Here is a 19,154-nt window from a genome sequence, read left to right on the forward strand (position 1 = left end):
ATTTTAATGAGACTTTGAAAAAAAAACACAAATCAAAGGAATATATTATAATCTAATTTACTAGATCAAAAGATCTCCCATGATTGCTAATATACCCCACTGTATTGAATTCCTGATGCTCTACTGTAGATCTTAAAAAGCATCTCTCACTGGAGATTTAACTTCTCTGGCTTTGTATAGAGTCGATTAAGTAGAAGCATCGTGAACAGACAAAGAATTGAATTGTGTGCAAAGTAAACTTTCTTCAAAGTCTGGTGAGCTCTGTGTGATGAGGCTGTTTACTGCATTGTTACTGAGTGCTAAAATAGGCGATTTGAAACATCAGTTGCAGCCTTTATCACCAATTATTCTAGCCTCCCTTATGTTACCCATGATGGTAATAAGTAGAGTCCATGAAAAAGTGTTTATCAATGGTTTGTGTAGTAAATACAGCTGTGAGACCTGGGTGTCACAGTTCCTACAGCGAGCCCATTGACTTAGTCCAGTGGCTGCTGGAAGGAAGAGCTGGATCCCCTGCAGCTGGGCTGGCCCTATGGCCCCATGAGCTGCAGGAAGGGGGCTTGGCCTGCGATATCCTTGTTTTTCTGTCTGTCTGAGAAGCCCTGTGAACAAGGACAGCTGGGGGGGATGCGATTCCTCCCATTATTCTGTAGCACACATCGGCCATATGAACAGGGAAGGGAAGTGACCTGGCCCCCCTCTGCTCTAGAAGCTGCTCCAGTCCACCCCAGGGCTCTGACTTGCAGTTCAAAGTTGTCTTCCACACTGCTGTTAGGGCTGCGCTCCAGCAGCGTGAACAGTGAAAAATCTAATGCATGTTCTTTTTTAGTCAGACGACGAGATTCCAAAGTGTTGTACATTAGGCAGAGATACAGTATGTTTTGTGTGCAGATTTAGGATGGAAAGAATGTCTTTTTGACCTTGCTCACTTTAGGGGAAGTGTAAGCCTGGTCAAGTGTCATTTTGAGACATGATATCATCTCTAAGCTCACGGTTTAAATCCTTGCACTCTTGCTGGCCATATTCGTCAATTTTGAGATTTTCATCTAGTTAAAACTACTATTTGAATCAAGGGCATTCATACAGTGTTGTCATTGTAGCTCCAGTCACTTAATCCCAGCCCTCTATAGTGTGACTGTGATTGTGACTGAGGTGTTGAGTCTGCCCGCTGTTTGTGCGTCTGCCCGTTTGTCCTCTCCCTCTCTCCCAGTCCACTTTCCATCTGTGTGCCATGGGCTGCAAATCTAGGTGAAAATGGTGTAGTGTTTCCAGCAGTTAGCTGTCGCCAGCCTGTATTCATGTCAGACTGTGTTCTTGATTTTGTTTCCCTCCTTCCCTCAACCTCTGTCGCTGGTCCAACTGCCAGGGGTGTTCAGAGTATATTTGGGGGTTTTGAGGGAGGGTGGGGGGCATTCATCATCAACCATTGGCCCTGAGACTCAGGACCAGAGGCTATCGGCAAACAGTTTGACTGAAAAGATTCCTGGAGAGGCGAGCAGCAGGGCCTGTGGGGGTCTCTCTCTCTTTCTCCTTCTCTCTGTCTGTCTCCCTTTTTCTTTATCACAGTGTTTGCACACAGTGTTCATGTGACAGCAAGAACACATCATCTGATTTGGGAGAAACTGTGGGCTGTAGCTGCAGAAATACCCCTCAGATTATTTGCTCAGTGAATGCCGTTCATTGATGTCAATAGATTTTCGATTTGAGAGACAATAGAGAGAGAAAATGCATATCTCTCTCTTGTTTCTCAAATTATGTGTTAAAACAAATAATTTACAAATTCAGAACGTGCACTTATTATTCAAAATGAAAACCGTCTCTCAGTGTGATGTTACAGGAAACTAATAACTTTTTACAAAAGCGAATTTCACACATTTACCAGCCACTACCAGTCCGCATGTGTCACTCAGTGTTTACAGAAATTAGCAGTTATTTTATTTACATGAAATGTGTCAATAACAGGCCTCTGTGAGATCATTACTAATTCTATGACACAAAATTGTAAGAAATAAAAAAACAAAAAAACAATGCTACTTCAACTAGCCCCTTTTACTGTTGTTATGACTCATGGCCATCCTCACTGCTCAGATTGCATAAACCTTTATGTAATGGAACACTGTGGGAAAGAGGCATCGAGTGGATGATAAAAATGGGAAGAGAAAATCAAATATTTATTCTGAGCTTTTTTTCCCATTAAAATCAGACATTTTCTCAAGGCACACAGTAACTATAATCCTAAACAATATGGACTACATGTATGTCTACCAAAAACTGTTGTCTTTCCACAGCGCTTACTATTTATTTAATAAATCTGCCTGCTGATCATCAAACACTAGGGGAGAACTGAATATCTTGAATCTCAGTGTCTAATCTGGATCCTCAGTGTTTCCAAAGATGTGTTGAGATCGGGTAAATGCGCTGCTGCTGAGACACATTATGCATGACGTCCCTAATATCCTTACACTGTGGATTCCCCCTGGAGGAAGATCTTGGTTCATCTTTGCTGTTTACCATTTCTGAGTTGCGGTCTGCGCAACATCAAAAGGCTGCCATGGCACTTAACACAGCTCGCAGGGTTCCTGGGAGGGTGGGGGACTGTTGCTCCCTATGGTGTTGGCATTATTATTGTTCCCTGATGAGAAGTCCATCTGATGATAGACAACCATGCAAATGGACACATGCCATTGTACCATGCCAGACCACAACACCACATTGTAATGCTATGCAAATTTATAAACCTCTAGGACCATGCATGCATTAGTTTGTTGTTTTTTTGTGTTTGTGTGTCTAAGCGTAAGTGTTGCTCCTTCCTTTGCCCTTTCAGTTCACAGAAAATGATCTGACAAAGCAATAAAAGATAATGAAATGGTGAAAATTGAGAATAAAAGTAACTCAGATATATCACATGTATCTTTCTCAGCAAGAGCAAAGTGTGACACAAGTGTTCATCCATAAAGACTGCTGAATACTGATGTTGTGCCGTGTCAAGACATTGACTTGTTAAACTGACATACTGTCATAAGGAATGTTGGTGATGGAGGGCTTTTGCTCAGAGACATCGTTTGTTAAACCAATGGCGTTAATATGAAGTGAGTAGTTAGCCATTAGTCTGTCAATTGCATTTCATGGATATAGCATGACATACTGTAGATTGGCTGATTAGAAATTATTTCTAAGGGTCAAGAGGTGAGCCTAATAGAGAAGTTTCTCAAGTCACAATAATGCCTCACTCCTCTGACAAATACTGTAGCCCATGGATTCTCAAACTTTTTGGGGCCAGGGACCCCTTACAGGGGAGAAATTTTTCCAAGGATCTCCTCATAATTATAATACTGATTAAGCATATGCTTACTACCATTTGTACTTAGATGCAATTGGAACTAGGGCTGCATGATATTGGAAAAAACTGGCATTGCGATATCTTTTTTTTCTGCAATATATATTGTGATGGGGGAGGGGGGTGCTGATGAGAACTCGGGACTCAGCAGCCAGACATTTCTCTGTTCTCTGTTAAGGATGTCTGCCACTATAATGAGAATAGCTGGTCCACCTTAAGTGAACTTGGTCAGTATCCAATGGGCAGCTCATTTATGCTCCGTCACAAGAGGCTAACTTCGGGGCTAACCCCCTTCATTTTAATCAGCAGGTGGCAACTGTTTAACTTCACCATCACCATCACCGGGATGAAGTGCTGCTGATAACAGGGATATACGCATACTCATTATCTGTGACAGTAGCTGTGTCGCGTGCATGTTTACAGGCAGGTGATACTCAGACTCTGCATGCACAGCAATCTTTGCTATGTGCTCTGGCGAACGGTGGCACTTGATCAGTTTATCAAACAACCAAAACAGGCAGCGCTCATTTTCAGGTTTGTGGTAGGCGACTAATAGGGCCTGTTTAGGTTGTTTGATAAACTAATAAAGTGCATCCCTTCACCAGAGTACATCAACAATTGTGGCATGACGTGTTTGAGTTAATTTGTCTTACTTGACATTGCTTGTCCTGCAATGTGACTATCGCACATGTGCACATCACGATGTTGATGCTGAAAAGATATATTGTGCAGCCCTAATTGGAACTATTTGTATTCTAAAACTTTTCAACCTAAATACGTCAGACCTGTTTCATAGTGACGAACAGAAACACGTTTCAATGTGAATCATGTTAAGGCCACATATATACTTTTAAACAGAGGGCCATTTTATTCAAATTGCATTTGGACTCAACTTGACAGAATTTGTCCTCCTGGGCACCTCCTTGAAGTACAGAAAATCCTCCAAAATGTTCCGTTCCCATGGATAGCGAACCAAAACAATCAACTGAGCCACACTGACAATGTCTGTTGATTCGTCCAACTGAATAGAAAATTGCTCACAGGAGCGCAATCTATCCAGTAGCTGTGACTGAATATCAACCAAGAGTTCTTCAGTTCCCCTCCTCACGGTGTGATTTGAGAGAGGTACAGCTTTCAGTTTATTGGCTGCCTCTATCCCAAGCATAACTGCACACATTTCAAATGCCTCTGGAAGTATTCCTTGTGCAACTGTGTGTGGCTCCTTTTAGCAATCCGTTGACCCACCAAATAAGAAGCCTTCAGTGGGCCAGGTTCACCATCCGTGCTCTCTGGGGGGTGTACTCCTCCCTCTTTCGACGGAAAAATTCTTCTGTGTTGCCCTCAAATTCCAGGTGCTTTGTAATCAGATGTCACTTTAGCTTGGCTGGCTTTATGGTTTCGTTTGCTAACACCTGAAGACACATGACGCATTTTGGTCTCCCATCGCTGTTCTCAATAAAACCAAACGATATAACTGTTGTCATATTTTCTCAATTTAGTTAGTTGGGGCTTAGCATCACTTGACGACGTGGGCTGTCTCAAATATTTCTCCATGCTTGCCAGCTAGCTAGTTAGCCAATAAGCCAAGCTAAGCAGCAGCAGGAATGGTTTGTTGTGCCCTGAGTGAAGTGAGTCATTCATGACAGATTGATGTGATATGTCCCAAGGCACTTGAGCAATGGAACAAATGAAGCAAATGCATCCTTATTGTTCAATTCGGAGGAGCGAAGTTATGGTTTTGCTACTCCACTTTTTGTCTTTTTAAAAATAAACTTATCATCATTAGGGCTGGGTGATTAATTAAATTTTATTTTCAATCACAATTACGGCTTCCAACGATTATGAAAACAAGATAATTGAGATAAAACGATTATTGTGCCACACTCCGTTTTACAGTGATGCTCCCGTTAGGTCTTGTGTTATAAATCCAGCACCCCCGGCTCCGTTACAGTGGTTTGCTTTCACCCCCCTCTAAAAGCCCAAACTCACTCTCAGCCAGGCTGTGGCATGCTTAGTTCATCTCACTGCGGTCAACTGAACCATAGTTTGCGAATCCGTGCTGTTACGATACTGGTGCTTGGAGCGGCCGAAAAGGACGAGAGTAGCATTTCAGCGATCCTTTCTTACATTTTATATACCAAATAAAAACAACATTATAATACACATCATATATCAAAAGTCAAAGTCTATATATATTATATTATATTATTATTATCATATCATTATTATCATAAGACATTTATTTTTTATTTGTTTTTTGGCTGAATTATATATAAAGTTCAAGGAAATTCAATGTTTCCAAAGTCAACGAGTAACTGTGTTAAATAATCGTGATCTCAATATTGACCAAAAAATTATGATTATGATTTTTGCCATAATCAAGCAGCCCAAATCATCATACATTCGCCGCAACCAGGTGATCATATTTATGCAGCCTGTGTCAATGACCATTTACCTATTTTCAGCAACTGACAAAAACAGATAATAAAAAATCACACAGTTTTGGACCATCCTTTGAGTTGGTTCAATCAAACCCATCACCGATCATTTGCTACAGCATGTTTTCGCTGTCACTCACAGTCTGTCACAGGAGTCTGACTGTTTTCAAAAGTGAGAAACATGCCGTTTAGCTCAATTGCGATCATTGACTGAAAATAGAATGTAGGAAAAGATAGGCTAGCATGTGTTGAATTAACCTGCTTGGCCCACTGACTCCAGCTAAACTTTACATTAGCTAAATGTAGGATATACCGTTGCCAAAATGCCGAACTGGCATAATGTTTTTATAAAAATAATTTTGAATATGAAACAGACATTCTTCTAATAATCATTTCCTGTCCTGATCCACCCAGTTACATATTGTATATGTTCTTGATACATTTTTGGTTTTCATAGTTTCCTCAGTCTAATTAATCTAGACTAGTGCAGTTGGCTGTTTCTTGACTTAATCCAAGAGGTTAAGTGGTGTAGAAATGAAGGAAATTTGTTTTAAATTACAATCTTATATCTGGGGGAGGACCCCCACACTCCTCACCAATTGTGTATATTTCGAACTTTGCTCCCCCATTTTAAAACATAACCAGATGTCCGTTGATGTGTCACAATCATATCAGAGTTGTTATTGGCCCAAAGCTAACAGGGGTGGGAGTAGTTACATACCGAAACCCCAGATTCTATGAGTATAGGTGTACTTGTTTTATTGCACAGCATGGCACAATTAATTTATTTTGCGGACCCCCTGGCTATGGGGCCCCATGTTGATAACCGCTGCAAACAGGTTGAAACTCTATTGGCCCCATTTTGTGCCTTTCATGTATTACCATTACATTTGTGTGAAAGAGCTAAGTATCTGATTTTCTAATAAAGTAAATATATGGTGATCTTTGTAAAACCTAGAAGGTCGTTTCACAACACTTATGTTGTGAAGGTTTTTCCACAGTCCTCAAAGACTCTTTTAACCATCTGGATGATTTTTTTTGTCTGCTGCACTATTTAAAAGATTTTTAATCTGCTTTTCAAATTGCGACTGTATTTCATAATATGACGTGTCCTTGCTCTTTTTGTGAAACATAAGAAAATGTTAATATTTTGTATGAAAATTATTGGAAAGTAACAGCAATAAATGTCAATATAACTGATACAAAGGATATGTAAATTCCATCTTTGGATTAGAAAAAAGCGCAACTTGGGAGACGTGTTAAAAATCTTTTTTATCTTGTAGCAGATGGAATATTTTTTCATCCAGATGGTTAGAAAACCCTTTGAGGATTCTGAAAATACCTTCAGAACATCAGTAAGTGTTGTTAAATAACTTGCTGGGTTTGTAAAAGATCATTGGGTATTTATTTTTCAGAAAATCTGATGCTTAGCTCTATGACTCAAATGTAATTGTAATACATGAGAGGCACCAAGCAGGGCTAGTAGGACACTATGGAAACTGTACTATATGTCTATGATTTCTCAGTTGTCAAGCGCATTCATTTTTAATGAGACATAATTCATCACCCTACTCGTGCATCAAGGAAGTTATCATCATTTTCTTTGTTCAAAAAGTTTCACTCAAATATGCATCAAGGGATTTACCTTGAGAAGGAGTAGCTTTTCTACATGAAATGGATATAACTGTTAGGAGAGGGTCATCTCTTTATCCTTGAGAAACTGAGAATCCATTCATTGGCTGGGCTCGAAAACCTGACTGACGCAAATGGATCATTGGGAATAGAAGTGTCCCAGCAGTAATTATGTTACAACGCCGCTGCCGCACACTACCACAGAGGTGGGATGGGATGGGTGCGGGGTGCTTCTTTTAGTCTTGTTTCCCTTACATCTTTCCAGATAGTTAACACAGTCATACTGTCTTCTCTCTCCCACTCTCTCTGTCTGACTCTCCATCCTCTTCTCTCTCGCTCTTGTTGTCTTTCTGTCTCTCTTTCATACACACACCTGCTATCAAATCCAAACATACGAGAAGTGCAGTGGAAAGTTTCTGACTAACATTTATCCTGTTCTGCGAATGTCTCGCCCCTTTGTTGGATGACTCTTAAAGTAATGAAAAAGTTGGTGGCTGATCATGTCACCTATTTGTCACTGTTGTCTTCCTGGCCTCTGGATCCCCGCTGCCTTGAAGCTAAAGCAAAAAAAAAAAATGTCTGTTTCATTTTTTTCCTGCTATCCAGGGCTCTGTGGCACTAAGTCAGTTAAAAAAGAGACATGAAATTAATGTAATGTCAATGGCGTTTTCTCATGAAACCCCAAGGCACTTAGTCAAAGTCACCTTGCATAGTCCTCTCATCCCCTGACAGTACTGTGAGAGTGAGATGGAGGATGTCTGTCTGGTAGTGCTGTCAGCATATGATGTCCTTTGGTTATTGGTTGTTATATCCACTCATCGTCATTCAGATTTTGTAGATTGGATACATGTCCACTATTTATCTGAAGAGCGACTGAATAATGTGGCCTACAGTGAAACATTTTCTCAGTGAGAACAGGTCCTTCCTGTGGGGTTTTCTTTCCTTTTGATGTCATTTTGGAGGTGCTAAGTAGCTTTCTGTCTCTTGGTCCCTGTCTTACAGCACCATCCCCCAGCCCAAGCAAGGTGCTAGCAGCATGGAGGATTGTTTGAACTTGCATTGATCCAATGTGGGATTACAGCTGGGTCATTGGAGAGTTGGACTGAGCTACCAGTCATCAGGGCAGATTAACCACTCGCTGTCTGCTTGGCTGCCATTTCAGTGCAGGCTCTCACTGCCGGCTTTGTTACTGTCCCTACTGTGCAGGTCACTGTCTCCATTTGAACAATACATTTTTATATCTTAGTTGATTGTGTTAGGTTCAGACTGATTCAATATGTGGAGAAAACATTGCTTAATGAAATAAGACAAGAATGATGTTTGACGACCTGCTTACGTGGCTTCAAACCTGTAAGCAATCTACTGAAGATTTACCAGTCTTGAATTTACAATCTGACTATCTCAAGATTGTTGCCTACAGGGTTTTCTTTTGTGTGAACCATATGTATTTGATTTTCCTTCAACACCTTCAAGGTATTCATATCATAATAATTTTACCCACCTCTTTAAATGTTATTTAAATCATTCTCCGTTACAAGAAACGTCACCCCAAGCAATGCTTTACAGAGGAAGGGGAAGTGCTGCAGAAAGTACATGTTTTGCAGACTACTCCACCTCTCTCTACATTTCTCAAAGCCTCCTTTTTCACTTTTTTGTTCGCATGCCCTTGCGATAGCTCTTATTAATTATATCTCATTAGTTGCCTTGGAAACTGAGGTGAGGGAATGTATAACAGGAGTTCAAAGAAAGAAAGAAAGAAAAAGAGAAAGGAAGAAATTATGAGAGATAGCGAGAAAGAAAGAAAGAAAGAAAGAAGGCTGAAAAAAAAGCGTTGTAGAAAGTGGTTGTTGAGGGATCAGCCGTGTGTCAGATTAGCATCAGGAGACATTAACACTAGTGATGCTGCTGGGGCCACAATCCTGCCTTTCACTGCTGGAGAGGGAGATAAGCGCTGTTGCACAAAAGGGAAGAGGGAGAGAGCGTGAGAGGGCTGGCTTGCCTCCACTCCCCTCTGGCCAACAGCCCCATTTACAGGTACAGCACCTCCTGATGAAAGCAAGAACAAAGAGGTGGATGTTCATTTCCCACTGCGCTGGTGTCAAGGCTCCATTGAAACAAATCGGTAAAACTGTGGATTTAGGCTGCTTCACTTTGTGTCTCTAGTCTGCCAGAAGCTAATCATAACTGAGCCAGAGTGTTGACACTCTGAGTTTGATACACTTAAGAACGTTGTCAGTGATTATTTCACAGAATCCCCATATCAATTCACATCAGATTACTGTGTGAGTTGCAAGAAATGTAGTTCTGTCATAATGATGTTGTTTCAATGCACATTAACTTGTGTTGTGAGAGCTGTGATTCATTCTTACGTAACCGGCAGAGTGTTTGAATAACAAGGAAAGGTCCCTGCCTACTAATTGTAAAGTGAGTGGCTGAGAGCAGCGTGTGCACGTCGTCCAGCCAGTGTAATGATCCTTCCAGTAAACATAATAAGCACACAAATTGAAGCCACAAGAGATGAGCTTCTGTTGTTGTTTAGTCTCGGACTTACAGCCAGGACCGTAATAAGGGGAAGGATCAGAGGGGAAGGGTGTCCCCAAGGTGGTCCCTCCCTTTCTTCCTCCTCTCCATCTCTCCAGCTCCCGCTGACTCCCCCACAGAGGGCATGCAGAAGTGTCCTGAATAACAGGAAGTGGAGGGGCAGGAAGTTGAGTCTTGTCTGCCCACGGCCTGTGGTAGGATACTGAGGCTAACGCTGCCTTGCACAGGAAGTGCAACTGTCACGGCTATGCTCAAGACTTTGGCTGCTGTCCATCACCTTCAAAGAAGTGGAGGCATGCTTGCCGCACATAGTGGGTGCTTCTGTAACGCAAGTCAGATAGGATGAATTTTCAAATAACCTTTAATATATTAGATTTCATTTGGATGCTTGAAGTGTGGAATGGAAAAGATTATAGTTGTGTAGATTTAGTTGATTCAGTTTATTAAACCACAAACATACAGAATAAGATTGGCCTCATTTTTTTGTTGATTAGGTGAACCCTGCAACATAAATCTACTATATTATTTTATGTTACCTTTTTATATAGGACAAGAGTTGAGGGCGTAATGCCTCAACTTTGCGTAGAGTTAACACAGACTTACAAGCAGACGAGGGGAGGAGAATGTGCTGGATTCAGTAATTACACTGGGAATTGACCATGTTTTATTGATTGTGAAAGGGCCAGGTCTGTCATCAAGCCTCTCAGTGTCTCGATGGTCCGTCTTAAGGGAGGAGGAGGCAGACTGGCCCTTGACCAGTCTCACAGTGGATCAGTGCATCCCCGGTCAAAAACTACTGTAATGCTTATCTCCTGGTATAGATACAGTTAGTGCTGGGCAGTATACCAATTCCTTCAGTATACCGGTTTTAATTTCCCATACGATGTGAATTTTTCGTATACCGCCATACCAGTGCACAGCTGAAATAATTGCTGTAACATTTCAATACGCGGCAAAATATATAGTCGCCGAAGAGTGCTACGGTCTGGGCAAGCTGTGTAGAGTATTTTTAAAGGGGACCCCTATTAACTGCGTAACCTTCTTACTAACGCTTATAACTTTACATATATTTATATATAACACAACAATTAAAAGTAACCCACAACTGACTCTCATTTACAGAGCAAAACACCATAGCACACAACAATTTGTGACACCTAAATAATTTGTAACACTAACAATTGTACATTTACAAAATTACACCCTCATACAGCATGCTGGGTACAGTTTGCTAGCTAGCCAGGTACGTTATTGAGAATCCGGAGATTCAGATTGAGATTTGAGCGAACAAGACCTTGCGTATAATGACGGTTATTGGGGCAACCTCTGTCAGACTCCTACTGCTTTACTGATTTTTACATGAATTGCTTTAAAAGTTTGTTTGTGAGTGAATGAAAATAAACACAAGAACGATCCGCTGTAGCAGCATTATGGTTAACTGCATAGTGAACTACATCCGTGGCAGTTTGTATGTCGGTTTCTTCACGTCTGAGGCTGTGGATAGCTCAGCGTCTCTTCATGCTGGAGAAGTAGTAACTTAGTAGATGAAATAAAATGGTTCATGTCTGCAAATTTCCAAATTGCAAGGGTAAAATGACAAGATACACACTGAACAGTTTTCATGGACTACCGCTGGATGATAGAGACTTGCATACTGTAATTCCTCACACACATAATTACGTGTTGTAATCGCATTTTTCTTGCCATGTGGAGCTGAACGTTTGATCCAGCGGGCCTCGCTCTTTTCTCCCAGTTGATTTTGTGGAGGTGAAACAATCTCCAGGATGAAAATGTTGATTAACGCTGTAAATCAATGTGTAGTAGTTACACAGCTTGGATTACTCTCATCTGTGGAGACTTCTAGATATAGATTCTGAGTCTGGCAGACTACAAAAAAAGTTTTACTCTTCACTAACTTCGGTAACCGTTACTGTCCTGTTGCCCTTCTGCCTCCATTCTTTGTTTTCCTTCTTTCAGTTGTTTTATCTCCTCTCTGTGTACTCCAGCTCAAATAAATATGCTTGACCATTCAAAGTGAAATGACTCACAATCGTCCTCAGTCCATGGGACAATCTGTCATTGCACTTAGTTTTTTTAGTTTCCTTACAGTCTAAACCTCAGCCTCAGACATGTAAACAAACTGTCGTGTGCAGATGAATATTTGGGTGGTACAGTTAACCGGCAAACTGCCCCAGACATAGAGCTCTATACAATTAGCCATAATGCTGCTACAGGTAGCTAGTTCCTGTGTTTACTTTCATGCAGACTCAGAAACAAACTTTTGAAGTGATTCATGTAAACTCTATGTACTCCTGACAGTAGAAGAAGCCACTATAAGCCTATATAAAGGCCCAGTCTTGCAAAAAAACAACCCCCCCCCCCCCCCCCCCCCCCCCCCCCCACCCAAAAAAAACCAAAAAAAACAACAAAAAAACGTGATATACTGTGAAACCACCCTAATCTTAAAAAATACTGTGATAAAAATTTTTGGTCCAACTGCCCAGCACTAGACACAGTATATGCCAAAACTGCATGTGTGTTTAACAGAAGGTACACTAAGGCATGGCGTTGTTGTGTTAGACATGTCATATTGACTTTCTTTCACGCTGATGTGGTCGTTCCTATGGCGACATATTCTCTGCACATTGATTTATGTGTTACAAATGTTTGGTAAGCATCTTTCAGAAGTGCTGGACTGCTTTATATTAAAGTTGGCCAGGTGTATCATATCAAGGTCTTTTTAAAGAGAATAAGATGATATGCTGTTGTACAACGCGCTACAAACAAGGTTTGATGACAAAAACTATTATTTTGCCCGTCATCATTCACAGGATGATATATATGTGACTTATTGAGGTTGAACTTTTGCAGTAAGGTTCCTGTTTACATCGAGTACACAAGTATTAATGTATTGGCCTGCTCTTGCTTCTAGGCTCATTTTGCCCCCTTTACTTTTCTCTTTGTGCATTTATTTTTTCTCTCTCACACACACATAAACACACACACACACGCACAAAGAGCACATGATTTAGGCCATAAACAGTCCCGTTCTAACACTCAAGAGAAGCCGGAGTGTCACCTCACAAACTTGTACTCTGCTACAGTACAGACATTGTTCTCCTTTGTAATCTGACCATCTCCTGACATGTATATCTGGGTAGTGATGCCAGTTGAAAATTTCCCACTTAGTTCTAAGGAATGAAATTGTGTTATTCAATGCACAGTGAAGTATGTTGTGATATGATCAACCACAGTATTAGATTAAATGGACCCTGAAAGTAAGGTTTTGTCAGCAAGATGTTACAGTATAGCTTTTGACTAACTTTTGATGAATGTGGGCACTATGTTGACAGCGTGGCACACCTGCAGTCTGAAGGCCCTCTCAGCTTGTCATTTCATATCTGTGTAAGACAAATGTCATGACACAATCTATTATGCCTCTAGACTTGAACTGTCGTACTGTGACAGCTCCTCTGTATAAAGACAGGAAAGGATGTGTGCATGCATGCTTATGTGTGAGAGTGTCTCAATTCTTTCTGATCTACAGTTTTACTGGACTTTTATAAAATGAGCAAGGATGCAGTGTTTTAGAAGAGCAGACAGTTATTGTAGGTAGGACACATTGTTTACACTCATGTAGGGCTGCAACTAATGATTATTTTCATTGTTGATTAATCTGCTGATTATTTTCTCAATAATTTATTAATCATTTTGTCTATAAAATACCAGAAAATGTGAAAAATGCCCAACATAATGTCTTACAGCCCAACGTGAGATCTTCAAATGTCTTGGTTTGTCCGATCAATAATCCAAAATCCAAAGTTATTTACTTTACTATCATGTATGACACAAAAAAGTTTCAAATCGTCATATTTGAGAAGCTGTAGCAAATTTTTTGGCATTCTTGCTTAAAAAATGACTAAAACAAGATTAATTTTCTGTCGATGCAGCTCTACACTCATGTTAGATTGATAAAAATGCACACATTCACATAAGCACGCTTTCCAAGAACAGAATTTGTTGTGGTCAATTCAAACCAGTCTCAACAGATTATTACAGATTAGTCCATCTCAGATCAGCTCTCCTAAACCAACACTAAATTCGCTCACAGACGCACATATGAAACAATAGGATGCAGTAAACTAGCACATTGACAACAAATAAAGCTTTGATATAACCACTGATAGCAAATAGCAAACACACATACACCCCGTCACCAATATAGATCACACATAGTTTAAAACACACACTGAGAAATGATTATGTCATTATGCAAATAAAACACATTGCGGTGGCCTGCTATCTTTTCGGTTCATCATTTGTTGATTTAGCAACAAGCTTTGAGCTTATTTGTAAAACCAAAACTCTGTTTGAAATTTTGTCATGAAATCTGATGGAGAGAATCTCCTTTACCTGAAATGTACAAAACAAAATCACTGAAGAAATTCAAATTTCTATTATTTAAAGGCATACAGAAGGAACCTCTCTCTCTAGAAGTGTGTAGCGGTGTTTGTATCTATAGAGACTGTATTTTCAGTGGGTGTGTAGGTAGCCCAAGTCCTCTATAGTATACCTTTAAAATGCACACTGATTTATAACAGTGAGTTAACTGAATAAGTTGATATACCTATATTAATAAAATGTAATGGGTAAGAAATGATCACTTTTTGTAAATGACACAAATTCTACTTTCAGGGTGGAGGAGTTGAACTCCTCTGACCTCTCTCTAATTTGAACACTGCTCCGTCAATTTGTGTGTGAAATGGTGAATGAACAAGAACATTGTCATTCTCCCTGGCCTGTTGTGATGTGGTTTGGGGAAATTCTTTGCGGGGGTTCAGGCGGTTACTTTCCTGGCTCCCGCAGCCATGCGTGGGTAGTTAGCGAGGTGATCTCAGTCAAGTTTGCCTACAGTGGAGCCCCGATTCAGACAGCCAGACACCATAATGCCAGTCCATCTGTAACCCATAATGACTGTGTGCCACTGGAACTGGTCATTTTCGTTTTCACTGTCAATTCGGCCCCTGGCTTCCTCGCCTCACAACTGCTGACTGCATCTAATGGCCTGAGTTGTTAACCTTTTTACATTTGTACTCATAGGGGAGATGTAGTTGTTTAGACACTTTCTATTTGCTGGGTGTAAGTGATGGATACGCCTCCAGGGAGGGGGCTATATCTCTTCTTGTAGAGAAGCAGAGACAGGACAGAGTTAGATGTACCCCTGGGAACAGTGCAGTCTGAACCAATGGCCAGGTTACAATCTCATGTGAAAATATACCCCCCACCCTTCTCAGTCCCCCCCCTACACCCCCCCACTCGGCTTTTCCTCTAGCCCAGGAGATTTCAACTACTGTCAACTCCAGACTGGGTGCTCTCTTAATCATCTTAAGAGCAAAGCTGGCATCAGGGCGGGTCAGCTCAGGAAGGGCAAGAAAATGTTGCTGCTCTGTCTCTGCAAGCAGGGGACGGCAGATCAACTTTCTCTATGAAGGTGGATGTAGTTTTGTAAAGCTCTATCAAAACATAGAGATTAAGTGAATCTAGTTTCATTACTCAAAATATAAGCTGCCAAACATAGCCTATAAAAGCTCAAACTATTCATCTACTCATCATGGTTTATGTCAGTAGCTGAACTATTTTTTATTATTTAGATTATTTTGGTGAATGTGTGTTACCAGCTCTTTTTGCTATTGTCTGAAGTAATGCATGAAATTATGTATAGTTCAAATATGGTAGCTGCTGCCCTGTAAGTGTGAAGCCATTGTTCAATGACTTCAGCTGTGGTTCAACAGCAGAGGAGATAAGGGCACAACATGTGGGTTTCATACTCTGAATGTGTTTGAGAACAGAACACAGAGCTTTCTGGTGCTTTGAAGTGCCTAAGGAGACATTGGTAAGTGTCAAGTTAACTTTCTGTTTTTCTCCCGCTCTGTCTCTGTCTTTCTCTTTCTGTCCTATTGCAGATCGTGCTGTGGTTTGCTGAAGAGCGAAGAGTGTATTGAGAAGAGTAAAAGAGTGTATACGAGAAAAGAGAGACTGTTGCACAATGTGCTAGGAGAGCGGTGGAAGACAGCGTGTTGTTTTTCTGATATTGTTGAAGTGTCAGAGAGACGGGAAAGGACGCAGCAATGGGGCGGAAGAAGATACAGATCACCAGGATCATGGATGAGAGGAACAGACAGGTGAGTGTCAGAATTTGACTTTGTACACATACAAGACAAACAACTTTTTTTAACTGTCAAAGGTTGAGCAGTCATATCTATAAAAGTTTATGTATGTATTGTAAATGACATATTTCTTGTCTTATTTCACAAGATCCTATTGTATCTTTGTTTTGCGTCTATTTGAAAAAGGTCCGCTCTGTACCTGTCTGAAGGTTACAGTCTCCCTCTATTTCCCTTCCTGCCTTGGACCAGAGTTCAGCAGCTGTCATGGTGTGCATGGATCTAAACAGACATACCTCCCTCCCCAAAGTCCCAGCCAGCTGAACAGGGACCATGACATTTCTTTGTCAGTGCAGTCGTATTTACAGACATGATTCCCCTGCCACCCTGCAATTTCAGCCAGAGAACTTGATGAGGCAGCAGGAGCGCTGGGCTGCAGCGGGGGCCTCATGGCGTGGGAGTGAACTGAGGGTAGCAAGGAGCACAGCGGGCCGCCTGTGGCCTCCCCACACTGTAGGGTTTGTCCCCTGGCCTGGCAGTATGGCTGGGCCCCTTCGCTGTAGCCCTATGTGTTTGCAGCTGTTTGGTAGTAATTAGGAGCAGCCACTGCACCACAGCACCCTCTCATTTGCTGGGTTGGGTCAGCAGGACACACAGCACCCTTCTCTGCCTCGGCTACACTGGTCCCGTCTAGCCACAGAGAAGCAGAGAGCTGGAATTCACTCTGTCTGCTCACATTAAATATAAACTCCTAAACAGCAAAACACTGTACAAAACAGCCTTCGTCTGTTTGAAACAAGAATAACAGGCTTGGATATCTATAGCAGGGAGGCTGGGTCCATTTCTTTTTTAGCTACGTTCCCTTTGATTCAAGAGCTAAGTTGAGGAATGGTGAGCGCAGTTTTTGACGAATTATACCAATTAACAAAGATGCGTAGTTTTCGCTTGGGCAAAATAGAACGCATCTTGTTAACGCTCCCTCAAACTATCATTTAGATTCCTTCACAGGTGGAGCAACATTTTGCTGTGAACACAGAAATATAATGGAGGTAGAGCTTTCTCTCCTGAGGGTTATAACATGATAGCTCACCGCACTAGCCAATCGGTACTCCAACCGTGTATCTGTCTGTTACTGTGAGGCTAGCAGTTCAGCCAAGTGCGAAACAAAAATCCACACTGTGGGCCAATTATCAGTATAACACCTGGCTCTGGGTGGGATCCAAACAGGAGGGCAGGGGAGGAATCACTCCTGGCTCATTTCTAGTATCTACACTGTATGCAATGACCTGTGACAGCAGAGAAAAAAAGGAAAGAGAGGAAATTACACGAAAACAGGTTGTCAACTGATCGCTAGGTGAGCAAGTTAACTCTTCATGTGATCCATTCCTTCTAGTTCATATGCGAAGGAAGTGAGGTTTTGCTCTCTTGTCTCACAGAAAAGTGGAGCTGCAGAGAGAGATATTGCTTATTATTAATGTGTCTCCCAAAGTCTAGTGTTTGCATCAGATTTTAAATGTCTCACGGTATAATTTGTGAGAAAGTTTATCAGCAGAACACAGGCATTTCAGCTTGCATTTAGTTGGTTTTAGCTGGCTCAGCAGAGACTCTGCTATGACAATAGGCTGCTGTGCTAAAATAAAGCTATGGTGTAAAGTGATGTATGCGTGTGTGTCTTTCTCTTTTTTCCATGGGCCATGAAGCACACAGTGCCATCTCCCTGGGGCGTGCTCCTAACCAAGGGGGGATAGCCATTAGCATATGGTCCCCATTGTCGGGAGACAATTTGAATCTTTATCCATGCTGCTCTGCTGCTAGCTATCCATACTCATAGCATTAAAATGAAAGTTGTTAAGTGGGCTAATTAGATAGTATTGCTCTACAGGATGTTGTGTGAGGACAGCGGGGACTCCTTGCATTATCACTGCAAGTGCTCTGGGAGGGCTGTTCACCTTTCAGGATTTATACCACAGCGTGGCACAGGCTGAGAAGGTCTGTAATTGCTATCAGGAATTGTGAGTGCAGTGTTGAGACAGGCAGTGAATTCAGCTGATTTTTTTTTTTAATTTTGCTTCAAGTCATTACCAATAGTTAGACTTGTTAATAATCACAACACATTCTACAGTTCAAAATAATGAAGTGTATTGTACAAAAATTACAATGTACAATTTTGGCTTTATGCAGTGCTTTGTGTCCACATAAGTGTGTGTCTCTGCTGCAAGGTATACAGAATGAGACAAGAAGGCAGCAGAGGTCCTTTCATGCATACTGTAGGATGGTGAAGAGCCAGTTCCTGTGCCATGCCCTGCATAAGTGATGGTCTTACAACACAGTAGCAGAGTCATCAGCCAGACTTGACATGCTGATTGTAAATGAATGCTAGATAACAACCAGACAACAGCACCTCCCTGGATGATTCTCCTGATTTATAGTTTTCACAGTAATTATTACCTTTTGAGACTCAGATACACAAATCACACACAGACTCAAACACATTTACATTTTTTCATAATCTCTGTCTCCTTCTTACATATACACAGTACAATGTCTTGCCAGTGGTTTTGTGAAATATGGCCTTCAAAAAGAGGAGTTTAAAGCACCAACTCATGAACCACAAAAAATAATAACAGCACAGCCAGTGGCACTCCTTGAGCATTTTCAGGGTCTTTCACCTACTTCTCAGAGCCAAGCTCAGCTGCTGTCATGATTTTTGTGGATCTACACAATGATGGTTGTAGACATTAGTCTTGCAAGTTAGTGTCAGGAAGAGGCTGGTGTAGCCTAGTGAGCAGTGTATAGTGACGTCCTCTGGATGCCATTAAGCAGGCTCACTAGGGGTAATTGCCCAAGTCATTAAAAGTTTGATGATTTTGCTGCTGGGTGGAGGGTTGCCTGCCCTTGCTGTGGCTCATTTTGGATTTTGCTCTGGCACGTCAGATTCCTGCAGGCACAGAGCAGCTCTCTCTCTCCCTTTCTCTCTCCAGGGAGCAGCACAGCACATACCTCCCATTTTTCAGCCTTCACCCATTCTTGAAGTTCTGATCA

The 19,154-nt window shown here is 41.4% G+C and overlaps 1 protein-coding gene across 12 annotated transcripts in view; it reads left to right on the forward strand.

Moving 5' to 3' along the window:
• Window positions 1–19,154, forward strand: part of mef2aa (myocyte enhancer factor 2aa) — a 70,226-nt gene that overhangs the window by 9,849 nt on the left and 41,223 nt on the right. For all 12 annotated transcript variants that reach the window (XM_067589693.1, XM_067589695.1, XM_067589700.1 and 9 more), the window contains one exon: window positions 15,912–16,130. In XM_067589693.1, coding sequence (XP_067445794.1) covers window positions 16,077–16,130 — 54 coding nt within the window. In that variant the 5' untranslated portion in view covers window positions 15,912–16,076. The remainder of the gene's footprint in view (window positions 1–15,911; window positions 16,131–19,154) is intronic.

The sequence above is a fragment of the Thunnus thynnus genome, chromosome 5, assembly GCF_963924715.1.
Source record: "Thunnus thynnus chromosome 5, fThuThy2.1, whole genome shotgun sequence".
Classification (NCBI taxonomy): Eukaryota; Metazoa; Chordata; class Actinopteri; order Scombriformes; family Scombridae; genus Thunnus; species Thunnus thynnus.